General features: G+C 33.8%; 1 protein-coding gene across 9 annotated transcripts in view; it reads right to left on the minus strand.

The window, feature by feature from the left end:
• LOC106172137 (uncharacterized) overlaps positions 1-13897 on the minus strand; it is a 44434-nt gene that overhangs the window by 19449 nt on the left and 11088 nt on the right. For 4 of the 9 annotated variants that reach the window (XM_013552738.3, XM_087002781.1, XM_013552744.2 and 1 more), the window contains one exon: positions 7960-8038. In XM_013552738.3, coding sequence (XP_013408192.2) covers positions 7960-8038 — 79 coding nt within the window. Of the gene's footprint in view, positions 1-1363; positions 1571-7959; positions 8039-8783; positions 9555-10792; positions 10857-11930; positions 12164-13897 lie in introns of those variants that run through there. The other 5 variants (XM_013552743.2, XM_024074596.2, XM_087002782.1 and 2 more) reach the window with 5 other exon arrangements.

Genomic DNA, 13897 nt, shown 5'->3' on the forward strand with positions numbered 1-13897 from the left:
TCAAATCTCGTGTGAAATGGTAGGAAATTATGCAAAAATAATAATCAAGAATCAATAAAGAATTCAAGTATTTTGCCTAAATACCACTTTCCAATCTTCTTTGATGATGATGACGTGACATTAGTTTAGTAGAGTTCAATAGACCCTGGACTTTTGCAAAGGAAAAGGTTTAGCAAATCTTCTGTGCATACCAAAGGACACTTTTGGGATCCTTGCTGCATTACCACTGTGGGCATTGATTTTGTCATAAGTTACGATCTTAACAATATAATGAAAAAAAGCAGTAACCACACAAAAAATAGGAAATAAATTACACTATATCTATAGCAAGTTTTAGCTGGATGATTAATTTCCAACAGATACACATTTCATTTACTCATTGAAGGATATTTTGCATTGCCAAAAAGAATGAAAGTATTAGTATCAAATACATGCAAAGTGAATAACCAAAAAGTCCTGATTTAAAAATAGTTTCATGGGATCTATAAAAAATTATACAAAAAAAAAAATCATGAAGACATGAAGATAGACTACGACCAAGTCTAGATGAGATCTTGATAAAACAGTCAACAGGATTCTAAATCTTCATGAATATTTTTCAGCATGGAAGTTCTGACTGTTTTTACTTTTTGAGATTATAAAGAAAGTTACAGGTACTGAAGGAACCATAAGTATTACATGATTTCTTATTCTGTCTTGTAAAATGTGTCATACTAGAAGGGGAAAAGGAAACAGCTAACAAAGTCATCATATACTAAGGAAATGAGAAACATACCATGTCAAAACAAAAGGAAAATGTCTGGTAGAATAATATTAACTTCATCAGATTTTAAATGATATAACAATTGGAAATAAATGGACAAAATTTAAAATAATCCAAGATAAAAATAAAAAGGTGCCACTGCGAAAAAGTAGTTTATATATCAATACTATTAACTTATAATTAATAAAACCGATAACACATACCAGTAAAATACCACAATTTAGCTTAACCAATAACTAACTACTATCAAATCCAAAAACATTTCACAGACAGGCTTACACAGACTGAATTATAATACAGTGTTATCTGTGCCCAGGTGCTATGGTTCATCAAAATGGCGACTATCTAAATTACCTAGAATCCTTGAAATTGTTCCTTTACTAACTTTTGTTAAGTCCCATCATAACCCATGTCTTTTTTTTTATACTACTTATACTACTAATAAAAGGGTTAGCATTACCACACTAACAAATGTGAAATCTTTCAATTCCTATCCCATACCTTAATAAGTTATGTAATTGTATGTCAAACAGAGATGTAGTTAGGATGAACAACAGTAGCTAATAATGAACATTAGAAAACATTAGTTAACAACACTACCTTATTATCTGCATTTGTCCAGTTGAAGTTGGTTCTAGGAACTGAGTCCAGTCTACCTTTAAGACAGAGCCGGTAGAGATAATACCAGAGCTGCAATTGGCTGCCAGTCATGCCATTTAAACAAAGGCAAGCAAGTAAAAGATGAATAGGCAAAGAGTCTAAGACGTCAACATACGTCTCGTATATCACCTGAGAGTAGAGAGTGGTATGGGGAGTGCAGGAAACGCTCTTTGCTATAACATCCTGTACCTCACAGTAAATAATGAGTACATTAAAACAAGCATCAATTGTTAATTATCTTCAGAGTTGACCCTTCTGAAATAATCCCTCTGCCAGGGGGACCTAAAATAACACATTTTATAAATTACAACACATGTTTCAAATAGACTTAGTTGGATTGCTGACAGGAATTTTCAGATGCTTTTTAATGTCTGTTACAATCCATGGAGTCACCTGGTTAAATATGGGCAAAAGAGTTATTGTTTCTTACAGTCCTGCCCCATTTGATGGCAGTGGTCTACTAGACCAATGGGCTCTCCGTATGCCCAACTGTCAGCAACCAATCAGTGTTCACCAATATGGGGACATGACAGATGAAATGATAAAGTGAATTCTGATACCTGTCTAGTTTACAACTCATACTACTTGGTAAGAAAAAATACTAATAAGGACAGATATATGTCAATCCATAGATTATAAACTGAAAGAGTTATTTGACAGCATACAGAGCCATATATTATGAAGAGAACAGTAACAGTCATTATTTATGCCCATCTATCTCAAAGCACACTCTGTGGAGTATTATCGTCAGAGGAACACTAAATTACCAACAAACAGCTCCCTTTTGTTATAGCATTATCTAAGCCTTATGCTGAACTTATTGCTTAATTATCTATTTTTGACATCTAAAAATAACGATATCAAAAATCTTTTTATAAATCACATAATCATCTAAGGTCATACACCTTAAATATTTTTGACCTGTATTCCAAAATAAAATTTATCTCATTTCTACAAAATCTGACATCAAGTTCTCTGATGTTTTGTCTCACAACCATGACTATCCACTGACGTCAAAACCAAACTATATATTTCTCCCTCTCTCAAATCACAGATGGAATTAAGTGTGTAGGGTGCCTGGAATCTAGGAAATCACTGGTTCCTTTGAACACACCTGGAAATCTGATCTGTGGCATCTTCAATTAAATCAATCAATTGTGCCGCATCATCAGTGATGTAGCCTCTGACTAAGGCTTCCTCCCCCATTGTTATCAAACAGCTTAAGTACAATGGTCCAATTTCAACAGCATGAAAAAAGGCCAGCCTGTCGTAAAAGAATAGAGATAAACACTAATTCTCCTCATCATGTTGAAGAAATTGGCTTATTTTAAAAGTAGTTTAATCCTCATAATTTATAAATAATCTACCTTCCACAACCCTCATGCAACAATTAAAAAAAACACTGCACTATGATTACCTCTCATTTTTGTCAGTGACAAAGTTTCAAAATTGTTTGAGATAACTCCAGTGACAATATAATAAAGTAAAAACCTGACAAACGTATCACAATTTCAAAAAGAAAAAAATGATTGAAATAAAGTTTATTTACACACTAAAAAAGATTAAATTTTTGATGAGTTCTAGAAATTTTGCAAAGAAAGCAGCTGTCTGCACAGTGCCTTGGAAATAATTCATGCCACCATCAGGTAGGAAACAGCTAAATTTTCATTACAACAGTGAATCTATTCTGGGCGTTGAAACATCAAAACAATAATAACAGCCAGTAGCCTACAAGACCACTATCTACCTGGATGAAGCATCCCATTACAAAGAATTCATTACCAAGTAAGGCAAGAGCTGACTCAAAACCCAGGATCTAATTTCAACAATTAACAACACTGCCAATGACTTGAGCAATTTCAGCACAAACAAAGCACTGATTCAAGGTAACTTTGCACTGAGGAAAAGGGGATCATCTTTCACAAATGATAGCTTTAGAATAGATATAGGAGCACAAGTGCTGGCACTGCAAGCCAAAATCTTGGAGTTTAATTGCATCAGGTGGGCTTGGTTTAATCCCCATCAATGCTGATTGATTTAGGAAGGGGTGATGAGTACATTGTGCAATGCAGCTGAATGGTCTGTGATTGAAACAATATGCCTATTCTAGCCTCCAATTAGAACATCTTCACAGATCTGGGCTACCTGCAAAGGTAGGAGTCTGGTGCTGGTTAAACACTGATAGCAGAACATCATGGAAAACAACAGGGTCTTGTCTCTCTTGTCTGCCAAACACATTAACAGCCTATCTTGCTCACGGGATAAGAATGCAGGGTAAAATTGAATAAACACTTTCCTGACAACTACTATATAATGTCTCACTTCTACAGGCATTTTTAATACTAGTCTAAAATACCACATTAACCATAGTTAATTGGATCAATTTTTTTCAATGCTTCCAATTTAAAAAAAAGTCACAACCAAATTGAAATTTTGATGAAGTCCTTAGTTTAAATAAAATAACAAAAAAAACATAATAATAATAATAAATCTAGCCTTAATGATCATGACTTGCCTAAAGAACATTAAAAAGTCAACCATAAAAAAGGGATGGATTAAACAAGTAACAAAGCTCTAGCACAGTGGACCTTAACTATGGGTCTCATTAAAGGCAATGTATAAGATGTAATGAAATCTATAGCCTGTAGAAAAATGTTGCAAACACTAACATGGGCAGCATCCACTGAAGCCATTACCTTAGGCCACTACATACTTACACCATCTGGTTTACTTGGATGTACAGAAATGTCAGTTGGATGGACAATCAAGTACAAGCTAGACTCGCTGAAGATTTCATCACAGAAAACATGCACTATTTCTTGTCTTAAGGAAAAAAGGGAACATATCTGCTATTAAATTAAATTAGAGGCAGGCTGACCATCAAGTTCAATAAAAATGCATATATTCATGAGTGGACAATGAAATTAATCTTGGTGCACTAAGGAATCCATAGTCCTATCAATTTCAAGCAAAGAAAACAATCTACTGCGCAAAAGGGCAACTTTTTCAATACTAATCAACCAAAGAAAGCCGATCTGACTTTCATGGAAATTGTATCTGTATTTAAAACTTTGTCAACTCACTGTCTCTCTGAAGTTGTCTAATACGTTGCAAGTGATAAATGCAATCTAGTAAAACGGAATTGTCGATCCTCATAAAAAAATCCATGACAGAGCTTTTCTTCTTTCCCAGTCCTCTTCATCCATCCCTGCAACAATCTATACTTTCAGCAAGAACAATTGTGTGTGGCTATTCAGAATTGCTATGGTAACCAGAAAAAGATACCCTTGAGATTTAGATACAAGATGAAACTTTATTCTATCAAGCCAGCATCTTCCCAATTTATTGGAAAAGAACAATGCTTAGATTACAATGCCATTTTCACATCCAAAATGTCATTTTCCTCTTTTCACTGGCTGGCCTAATCAATAAGAAAATAAATTAATTTCACTTGTGCGGCAACAATACCACATAATCCTGTTCACGGTCTAGGACTATGATATATTTTAAAACTGTACAAAGGAGACAATGCAGCAGATTCATACACAAAAAAACAATCCATTGACATCAGCTGTGTGTTACAATGCAGCCATGATTGATGTAGAGCTGCAAGCACTCAAGAGCAATACAAAAACAATAGGTCAATCCTTCTTTGTCCTCTACTGACATACAGTGACAATCATAAAAAGGCCTGGGGTAGTAGGTGAGGTTAAAGCACAGTTCATTTTCTATTGAAATAGTTATTTCTAGTGTGCATGAAAATATCTTTATTTCTGAAAACTTCTATATGTACAATTACAAAGCCGTTAGTGTAAAGAAAATTCATGTACAAATATTGAGTAAATATGCTTTAGTTTAAACTAAATCCACTAGACATCAAGTGTCCAGAAAATTTCTCCATTAGAGAAAAACATAAGTATGGACATGAACCAATATGCCATGTTTGACACAACAACCCACACACATCTGCTCCTTCATGTTACTGGATGGATTTAATGGAAGTTGCTTTTTCAAGGTGACTTGACACCAACAGGTAAATTACACAGGTAAATGACAGGCAATTGATTCAGCAACTTAATCTTTTGTGAGCATTATTTGATGGAGGCAATTCTGCTGATCACAGGCTATCTGCTCTTGTCATTTCTGCTTGATTTGATGGTGTAATCGTGGGTAATTGTCCTGATATTTTAAACCAAGACTTATTTTTCTTTCTGTCTTCTGGAATTTTTTCATTTAAATTCACTTATTTCTCAAAAATGTATATCTATATTTCAGACTATTTTCGTAAGTATTTAAATCACATTATTTCGATTATGGTCCTATTCTATACAACTATACATGGACATGCAGTAAGATCTGATAACTGGTAATTAACAATTTAAAGTGACAACTGAACTAGCAATGAATATGATAAATAACCTCTTCCTCAGTACTGCACTGTCAGCAATATAATTAAGATCCTTATATTGGCTCCTGTTTATCTAAACAAAAGGCTTTTTAAATTAGCATTTTCTGCAATTAACCTTTCTACAATTTATAACATATTTTGCACATTGCCTGGGAATGTTTTATTTATATAGGGGGAGGGTCTAATGGATCAAGTTAACAAATTATCTCAGAATATCTCAAATTAGTTTAGTTTCTAGTTTTACTGATCAATACATGATTAAATAAAGTATTACATTAATTCTCCTTTATTTCAAAGAACTTTAAGAAACAAGGAATGTTATACATTCTTCAATGCAAAAGCAAAATGTAGGCCAAACATACATGGAGTCTATGACTCAGACATGCACATCTTAAACCATGCTGAGACTCTCCATAAGCTGCATACAATAACTCAATAAAACAAAACATTTGTAATATCCTATAGGAAGTAGAAAGTCAAGTAGATGAAAAAGAAAGCAATGCACTGAACAGTAATAAACAAGAAATATATGTAATGACAAAATCACTTTTCGAAAATGGGTCTTGTGATTAGAAAGTATACAAGAAATTAGACACACCGGTATTAAGACAAGTCACATACTTACAAAACGAATACTTGCAGTAACCTATAACAACAAAAATCATTATTTTGATTCAATGTTGGACTCTAACCGCCCCTCATATAGCCAATATCTTGGGCTAAAGGAATCATTGTTTAAAATTATATCTGAATTGATTTGATTGTGTTAGAGAAGATTAAACAACAAGATGGCAAATACCACAAAATGTCTAATTAACAGTATACTATCCATAATTTCCTCACCAAATTAACTTTTCATCAAAAAATGCGTAATTTTCTCCTACTGACAAATCACTCCTCAACTCACCCCTGGACTTGGATTCATTGTTTTATAAAGTTTCTAATTATATATTTTAGTTCTATATGACTGGCCAGTTTTTTAGACCTCCATGTCTTCCTGTACAATTCAGTAGGTAATATCCTCATCAGGTAATTTTATCTGCCGTGTTTTATTGTTTTTAAGTGTGCAGCATATTTAGACATAGAAAAAGTGAAAAGTGATTGGGGGCATTTTCAAATGAGAAACACTGTAAAACTAATAAAATAAAAACATTAACAAAAAGCACTCAATTCACAACTTCATGTAAGATTTAATGGATATTCATCATAAACTAGATTGAAACCTGATTATTTTAAATTATTTTTTTAGAAATCAGACAAAAAAAGGAAAAATAAAGTATAATACATAGGTGCAAAACTATGTAAGGAAATTCATGTACGTAAAGTTAAATTGAAAATAGTGGCAAGCTATGTTAGGATGAATAAGCAAACTTGCATCCACAGATACAGAGGATGAAAAATCGAGTTTGATACACCTTTTCTCTCCTTGATCAAGGTATTGGTGAAGAGGTAGTAGGGTTCAAATCCCACACAATTACTTCATTAAAATAGACATGTTTATATATTGTGCATTCTTGCAACAGGAAACCTACATTGTCAGAAAAAATTATTGTTGCATATTATGATACTTTTTTACGGCATATTGTATTGATATATGTCAACAATACATAATTGTGCTTTGTATTCATATTAAGACTAAGAATACAGGTACCAGTCAACTTCATTGTGATATCTGTTATTGGTTGTTAAGTAGGATAAAGGCTTTTATGTGCCATCAGCCAATTGTTTTTTCAAGATGGCAGAGACATAAATAGGGGTAGGACACCTCACACACTTACCTCACTTAATGCAGAGACTTGTTATCCTAAAATTATTTACCCTTCAAAATTTGAAAATTAAAATTTTGTTTTTATATACTGGAATTGAATTATGAAATTAAGCATAATGACAACTGCTATAGATTCAACTAGCCCAAAATCAAGTGATGTTTACAGTTTAGTGTGAAATTTTTCAACTAATTTCATCAAAAGAAACATATCAGTGAAGGGTAACAACTTTAAAATAATCACCAGAAACACGTACAATTATCCTTTTTATACTATTTTGCCTTCAAATTCATTGTTACATAAGAAAAAAAAAACAAATGCATGGAAATAAACCATTTAAAAATCAGAAGCGAATATCCTACCTTCCACATTGCTGTTCCTTGGAGTGAGGGTCTTCAGCACTGGCAGCCAGCTTGTTATTAAAATGAAAATCAGGCAAACCTGGAGAGAGAGGAGAGAATGACAGTAAGTATCCATTGACATTTGATGTCAGGAGGTGTGAGCCTATGGTAGGGTTGGGCAACTTGAACCACTAAAATACAGCCTGGTTCACCCTCAGAAGTGTCCACAGGAAGCATCATTGTAATACTGTTTTCTGTATATTAGTGCTTCTAATTTACAATTTACACACTGTCATTGGTAACTGTTACTTAAAAAATATAGAGGAAATGACTATTATGCAAAAATATCCAGACATATTCCCTAAATACGGTAGAATCAGTTTACAAATTGAGAAACAGAACTTTAAAAGAAAAATGTAATATTTCCAAAAAAAAAACTCATTGTGCCTTTCTCAACGAACGTTCCTATTCTCTGTGTCTACTTTGAAGTCTTGTCATATCCTCAGTACATCATGCTTTTAACCCTAGCTGTGCCACACTGACGGACTTGGGTAGATTCAAACTCCGATATTTTTAGTTAGTCTTCAAATCCCAGTCTAACACTTGTGTTATTGTTCTATTGTTTTTGCATAAAACATTAGGCTTATAATGCATCTCATAAGACTAACTCTCACCTTCAGAGTATTCTGATATTCGATTATTTCTGAGTGGAATGATGCTAAGTACACACCCCTCACAATAAGTCCTGGCTATACTTGCTAATGTTCCCCCAAAGAACGAAGCAGAGTCTCAGTCCTATTGTTTTGATTACCTCTGGGCTCCCTTCAGAGCACAGTGTTAATTACCTGTTTGACTCGTGCATTCCTGACTCCACAACATTAAATTGCTACACTGTCGGTTGGCCATAATTGCCAGTGCATGCACTCAATTGCCGAGAACCTTTAGCTTGACTCCCTGTCTTCAGTTCACACACTCTGATTAAAAGTCTTCTGATTTGTCCCAGGGGGAGGAAAGGTTTTCAATGTAGTCTCAAGTCAGTGACACCTTCCTCTTCTAATCACTAAGAATTCAGCAATTCCGTCTCACTAATACTTTTTATTAAAACAATTGAAAATAAAATAATTCCTTTTGCCGATATTGAGAGCAGAATCTCTGGAGAGCTTCCAGACGATTGATTAACAGGCGCTGTCCCCTAACATTGATCCAAGTTAAACTCATCGTGCTATTGTACATTGATCCATCGTCATGTATTAGAATGCATACTTATCAAAATGCTTTTACAGAAGTGCCGCTCATTAGACAAAGTCTATTTTCTCAGGCCATTGTAAGATGGAAGTAATTTGTCGGTGCTGCAGAGTGCTTCCATAATTTCATTAGCTGATATCTTCACACAGAGTGTTTGTGCATTTGCTCCTGACCACAGAAATACAATCAATGCCTTCTTCCTGTGCTACAAGAAATCACTTCTTCCTCTTTGTTCCTGACATTACATACAATGGAAAGTACAGAAAATGTAAACCCTATTCTTGTATTTACATTACAAGTAGACTGGATTTCCACATTATCCTCAGAAAACTCATAATATTTTTTCCTTTAGCTTTCCTTTGGACTTTCCTCTTGAAATTAAATATCAATTAGAACTTTTAACAGTCCAATTTCAGAAAGTCAGATAAAAAAATCATTGCAAATACAATTTATTGGCAGCTTCCTTTCATTTGCGCAAAGGGTGAGAAGATTAAACACATTTATATGTTACTTTTTCAATGCCAGCTCTATTTATATCTACAAAATAATTCGACATATTAAAGTTAAACATTGGCAGAACAATTCCTATTGTCATTTAGGATACATCAGTGAGTTTTCATCAGTAGTGGAAGAAAGCGAGTAGATATGCACGATTGATTTTTGATGAAATTGTCATGTTGTCTTGCCTTATTATTGATAATGTTTGCATGCACTGGTGTTCGCCTGAGATACTGCACTGCGTGGAAAGAGAAGAGGTTGATTCTGTCACAGTTCCGTCTGCCCCAACTTCGATTGCATTTCTGCACAGAACTTAGTATTGAACAATGGGGAAGGAAATTAAAAGTTGCAGAAATAGAAAATGTAGCAAGTGCAACTGCGTGAGGGCTCCATAAGCAGCCAACCAGATCTAACATGCATTTTAGCAATGGAAATGCACTTTGTTTCATTTACACAATGGCGCCAAGAGGGCAAAGCGCTTCATCTACAATAACATCCAATTGTGTTTTAAAGCAAAGATTATCACATCACAAAACTTCAAGATTTAAGATTATTTAAGGGTCTGAAACAATATCTGACTACTGAGGTATGCTTCACCGACTCTGCGTGGGGGTGGATCAGCAATGCCTAAAACATGATCAAAGTAAAAGATGTTTTTGTGACTGGTGTTCACTTTTAATTAAATAAACAGTCAAATCCTTATATTCTAACTCTGCACAGGCCACACACTAAGTGTTGTGTTTACGGTTATAATATAAAATTGGCATCAAGGGATTTCAACATTTTACAGGTATGCAGACAATCTGATTTCTCTGCAATGCACAACTTCTTTAAATCAAATGATCATATATCCATACATCATTTGATAGAGTAATCATTCTTTCTGGGCAAATGCTTCAATTTTGAAAGAAAAGATATACAGTTACATCTTGTTGAAGTGGCATTTCCTAATATTTACAATGAAGTAACTTTCTTGTCTTCCACCAAAAATATTTTCAAAACAGTGCTAAATATGGTATATGGTAATATCACATGATTATACCATACCCAACCATGTGTACTTTAGTCTTCTGTTTAATGGAAAAAAGATTTGTTAACAAGTTATATCTACCTGTGTATTTTGACCAGACTCAAGAAATCGTTCTTCTTCTAAACACTTTTCTGACATATATCTGCTGAATATAAAGGAAGATCACAATACGAAATATGAATTGGTAAAACCTGCATTCATCCACTGCTGTAAGTTTTGCTTTACTATTGTATGGTATGGAATGTTAAATTTCTCATTTATTGCTTAAAGGGATAACAACTGTTCAGAAGATATCCATATTTCATAATAAATTTATTGTAAACAATTCATAGGTTATAATGAATACTATTTTACCACCAAAACATTGGTTAACATAATTATTCTGGAATTTGTGCTTGCTATCACATCACATGACCTCTATAGATGGCTACACTCTGTAATAATCTCTTAAGAGAATATTACAAAAAAAACTTTTTAGAAAAAAAAAAAAAAACAGGGACTAACTTTGAATGTGGGAATGGATTCATTAACCACTGGTAAGAATAAGAAAACTGTCCTTTAAACCAGGAAAATCCATTCTTGGCCAAAATGAATAGTTGTTATCCCTTTAATATTTTCACACAACTGTCATTAAAAAAAAAAAGAGATGACTATGTAGTAAAAAAGTTTGCAATCTCTACTCTTATATTGCAACTAGACAAATAACAACAATTGTGAGCTTTGTGTATTTTTCACACACACATTTTAAAATATACTTCCATTGTCTCTTGTTCATATGACCTGGGTCATTCTTTTTAATTCAAAATTAACATGTGTGGGGTTCAATACTGAGATATCATGACATGCAACAAATAATTTAATTATCTGAATGAATTAATATTTTCCCTCTGCAATTCTCACACAATCCTTTTCCCGCCACAAACAGTGCAAAGTCCAATTATTAAGTGCTGTCAAAAGGAGTGTTAACTTAACATCTTGATAATTTTCAATTTCTAAAAAATTCAATCCAATATGTTTCACTTTTGATAAGAAACATAATCACCAGAATTGGAATAAAATCCTGTAAAAATTTTGGTTGCTGTCCTGAACAACCATCCAGTATGATCCAATCCAGTGGTTTTGGAGCACCTGTAATCCTAAGAGCTGCTTTGTTGCCAACCCTCATAACATCATATCAGACAATAGATTAAACACACGGACATACCATATACCATCTTACCCTCTATACAAAACTTCCCATCTCTTAACTTCTGTGTCTCTGGGAACAGCTGCTTACAAACTTTCTGCATCTAGTCCCTGCCACATTGTAACCACCTTGCACTATCTGTGGCCCTATTTACATGGTATCACTTCACAATAGGCAGCTATAACTGTACAGTTCTTTTCTTTATCATCTATTGGGGATTTGTTCTTATCAATGTTAATATAGGTCAGTCACTTGTGAATCCCTTCGACCTGCCTAGCTACCGTGTTGTAGGGAGTGTTAGGAAGCTGGGCTCATTTTATAAAATGGCTTCATTTACCCCTCTTTTTTTCTTTGTGTATTCAAAATTGTAGAAAAAAATGCAATAATTACTGGCTAATTGAAAGTCTTATCTCATTCCAACCTTCAATACTTTAAAATCAAATACAGAAGAAACATCTTCATTACTGCACAAAATGAATATGCAAAGGAACAATGTTACACTGTAATTCTTATAACTGCTTTTTCACCAAAAATCACCTTAGTACATGTGCTCCTTACAGCTAGACCACTTGATCAGAACAATAGAAGAATGTCTTCATACCAGTCAACGACCTGCTCCATGTCAACATCAGAACTCACAGACGTACACTGTAATCCAAACAGTTTGTTATGTACAATACTTGATTAAGCCTATTGTTTACAACCTAATCAATACATTGGCATAAATTGATGGGACATTATGTTAGAGTCTGTCATAAACCTCTATCTTCTGGTTTGCATTGTACGGTACATCTGTGCATGTATACCTGACTGTCTCTTCATTGTGAAATGCTCTCTTGTGCACCGATGGTGATTACTCTAACAATGTATTGAACAAATAAAACAAAAAGAGCAATGAAGCATCAAAGATTCCATTAGGACTAAATGTAATCACTGAAACTGAAGAAATTGGTCTGGGACCTTAAGCAGACAATACGAGTATCAGCATTGCCACTGAGTGAGAAATAGATTTTTTGCATGAAAAAGGGGTGGAAAATATGAAATTGTTTTTTCCCTGGATAGAGAATATTTCCCTTTTCAACTCAAAGCTGAAAAATGCAGATTTATATTGTCTCTCTCAACATATACATATATTATATAGCATTCCATTTTGTTATCCCCAAACAACATGATGGTATTTTAGACATCTGTATAAAGTTTCATCATGGCATCATATGTGTCTGCAATAATTGTGTATCAATATACACCAGCAATAACACAGAGTCTTGTTCCATATTCAGTATTACATAATATATACACTGTATATGTATTCAAATGAAAGGCAATGCATAATTATCATATCTCCTGGTGCCCTTACAAACTTAAAAGCATATTCCTACTTTTTTCAGGTTTTCGTTTGTCTTCCATATTCTTTGTCTTTAATCCATGGTTAGCATGTTATCAATTATACAAAAGTGTGGCAGATGCAGGGGGTTTGCAATATATGAAGACAAACTGAATACTTTAAAATGTGCATTTTTTTAAGAAGAAATTACATACACTGAACAGCAAGCAGAAGATCAAGACATATTTCAAATGCAACTCCATCTTAGGCCTTGATGCATGTTTGGCAACTTTTCATAAGAAAGAGACTTAAAGGCACATCTCCATGCAAAAAAGCATCTTTAATTCAATGATAAACGTAGCTAGGTTTCAATATTACATAGGGCACAATTTTCAGCAAAGGAGGCCCTGTTTTCACCCTCACTTCTATTGTAGCTGGTCTGAAGTAATAGATTATGGTTAATTGACAGTTTTACAAAACAAGTCAACACTGGGCTTAGTTGAATCAGGAGATCCAGGGGAGCATGCATTCTTCAGTTGTTCAGCAGTCATATTTGATAGGAACAGCCAAAAAGGAAAATCATTGTTGGCTTTGATAAGATTTTAAAAGGTTTTCTTTAATCAACTTTAAAATACAGGGTCTATCGAGGTTTTATTGAAAAAGATTTTTTGTTGAA

This window comes from Lingula anatina, chromosome 1 (genome assembly GCF_051362555.1).
Source record: "Lingula anatina isolate TDL-2025a chromosome 1, LinAna3.0, whole genome shotgun sequence".
NCBI lineage: Eukaryota > Metazoa > Brachiopoda > Lingulata > Lingulida > Lingulidae > Lingula > Lingula anatina.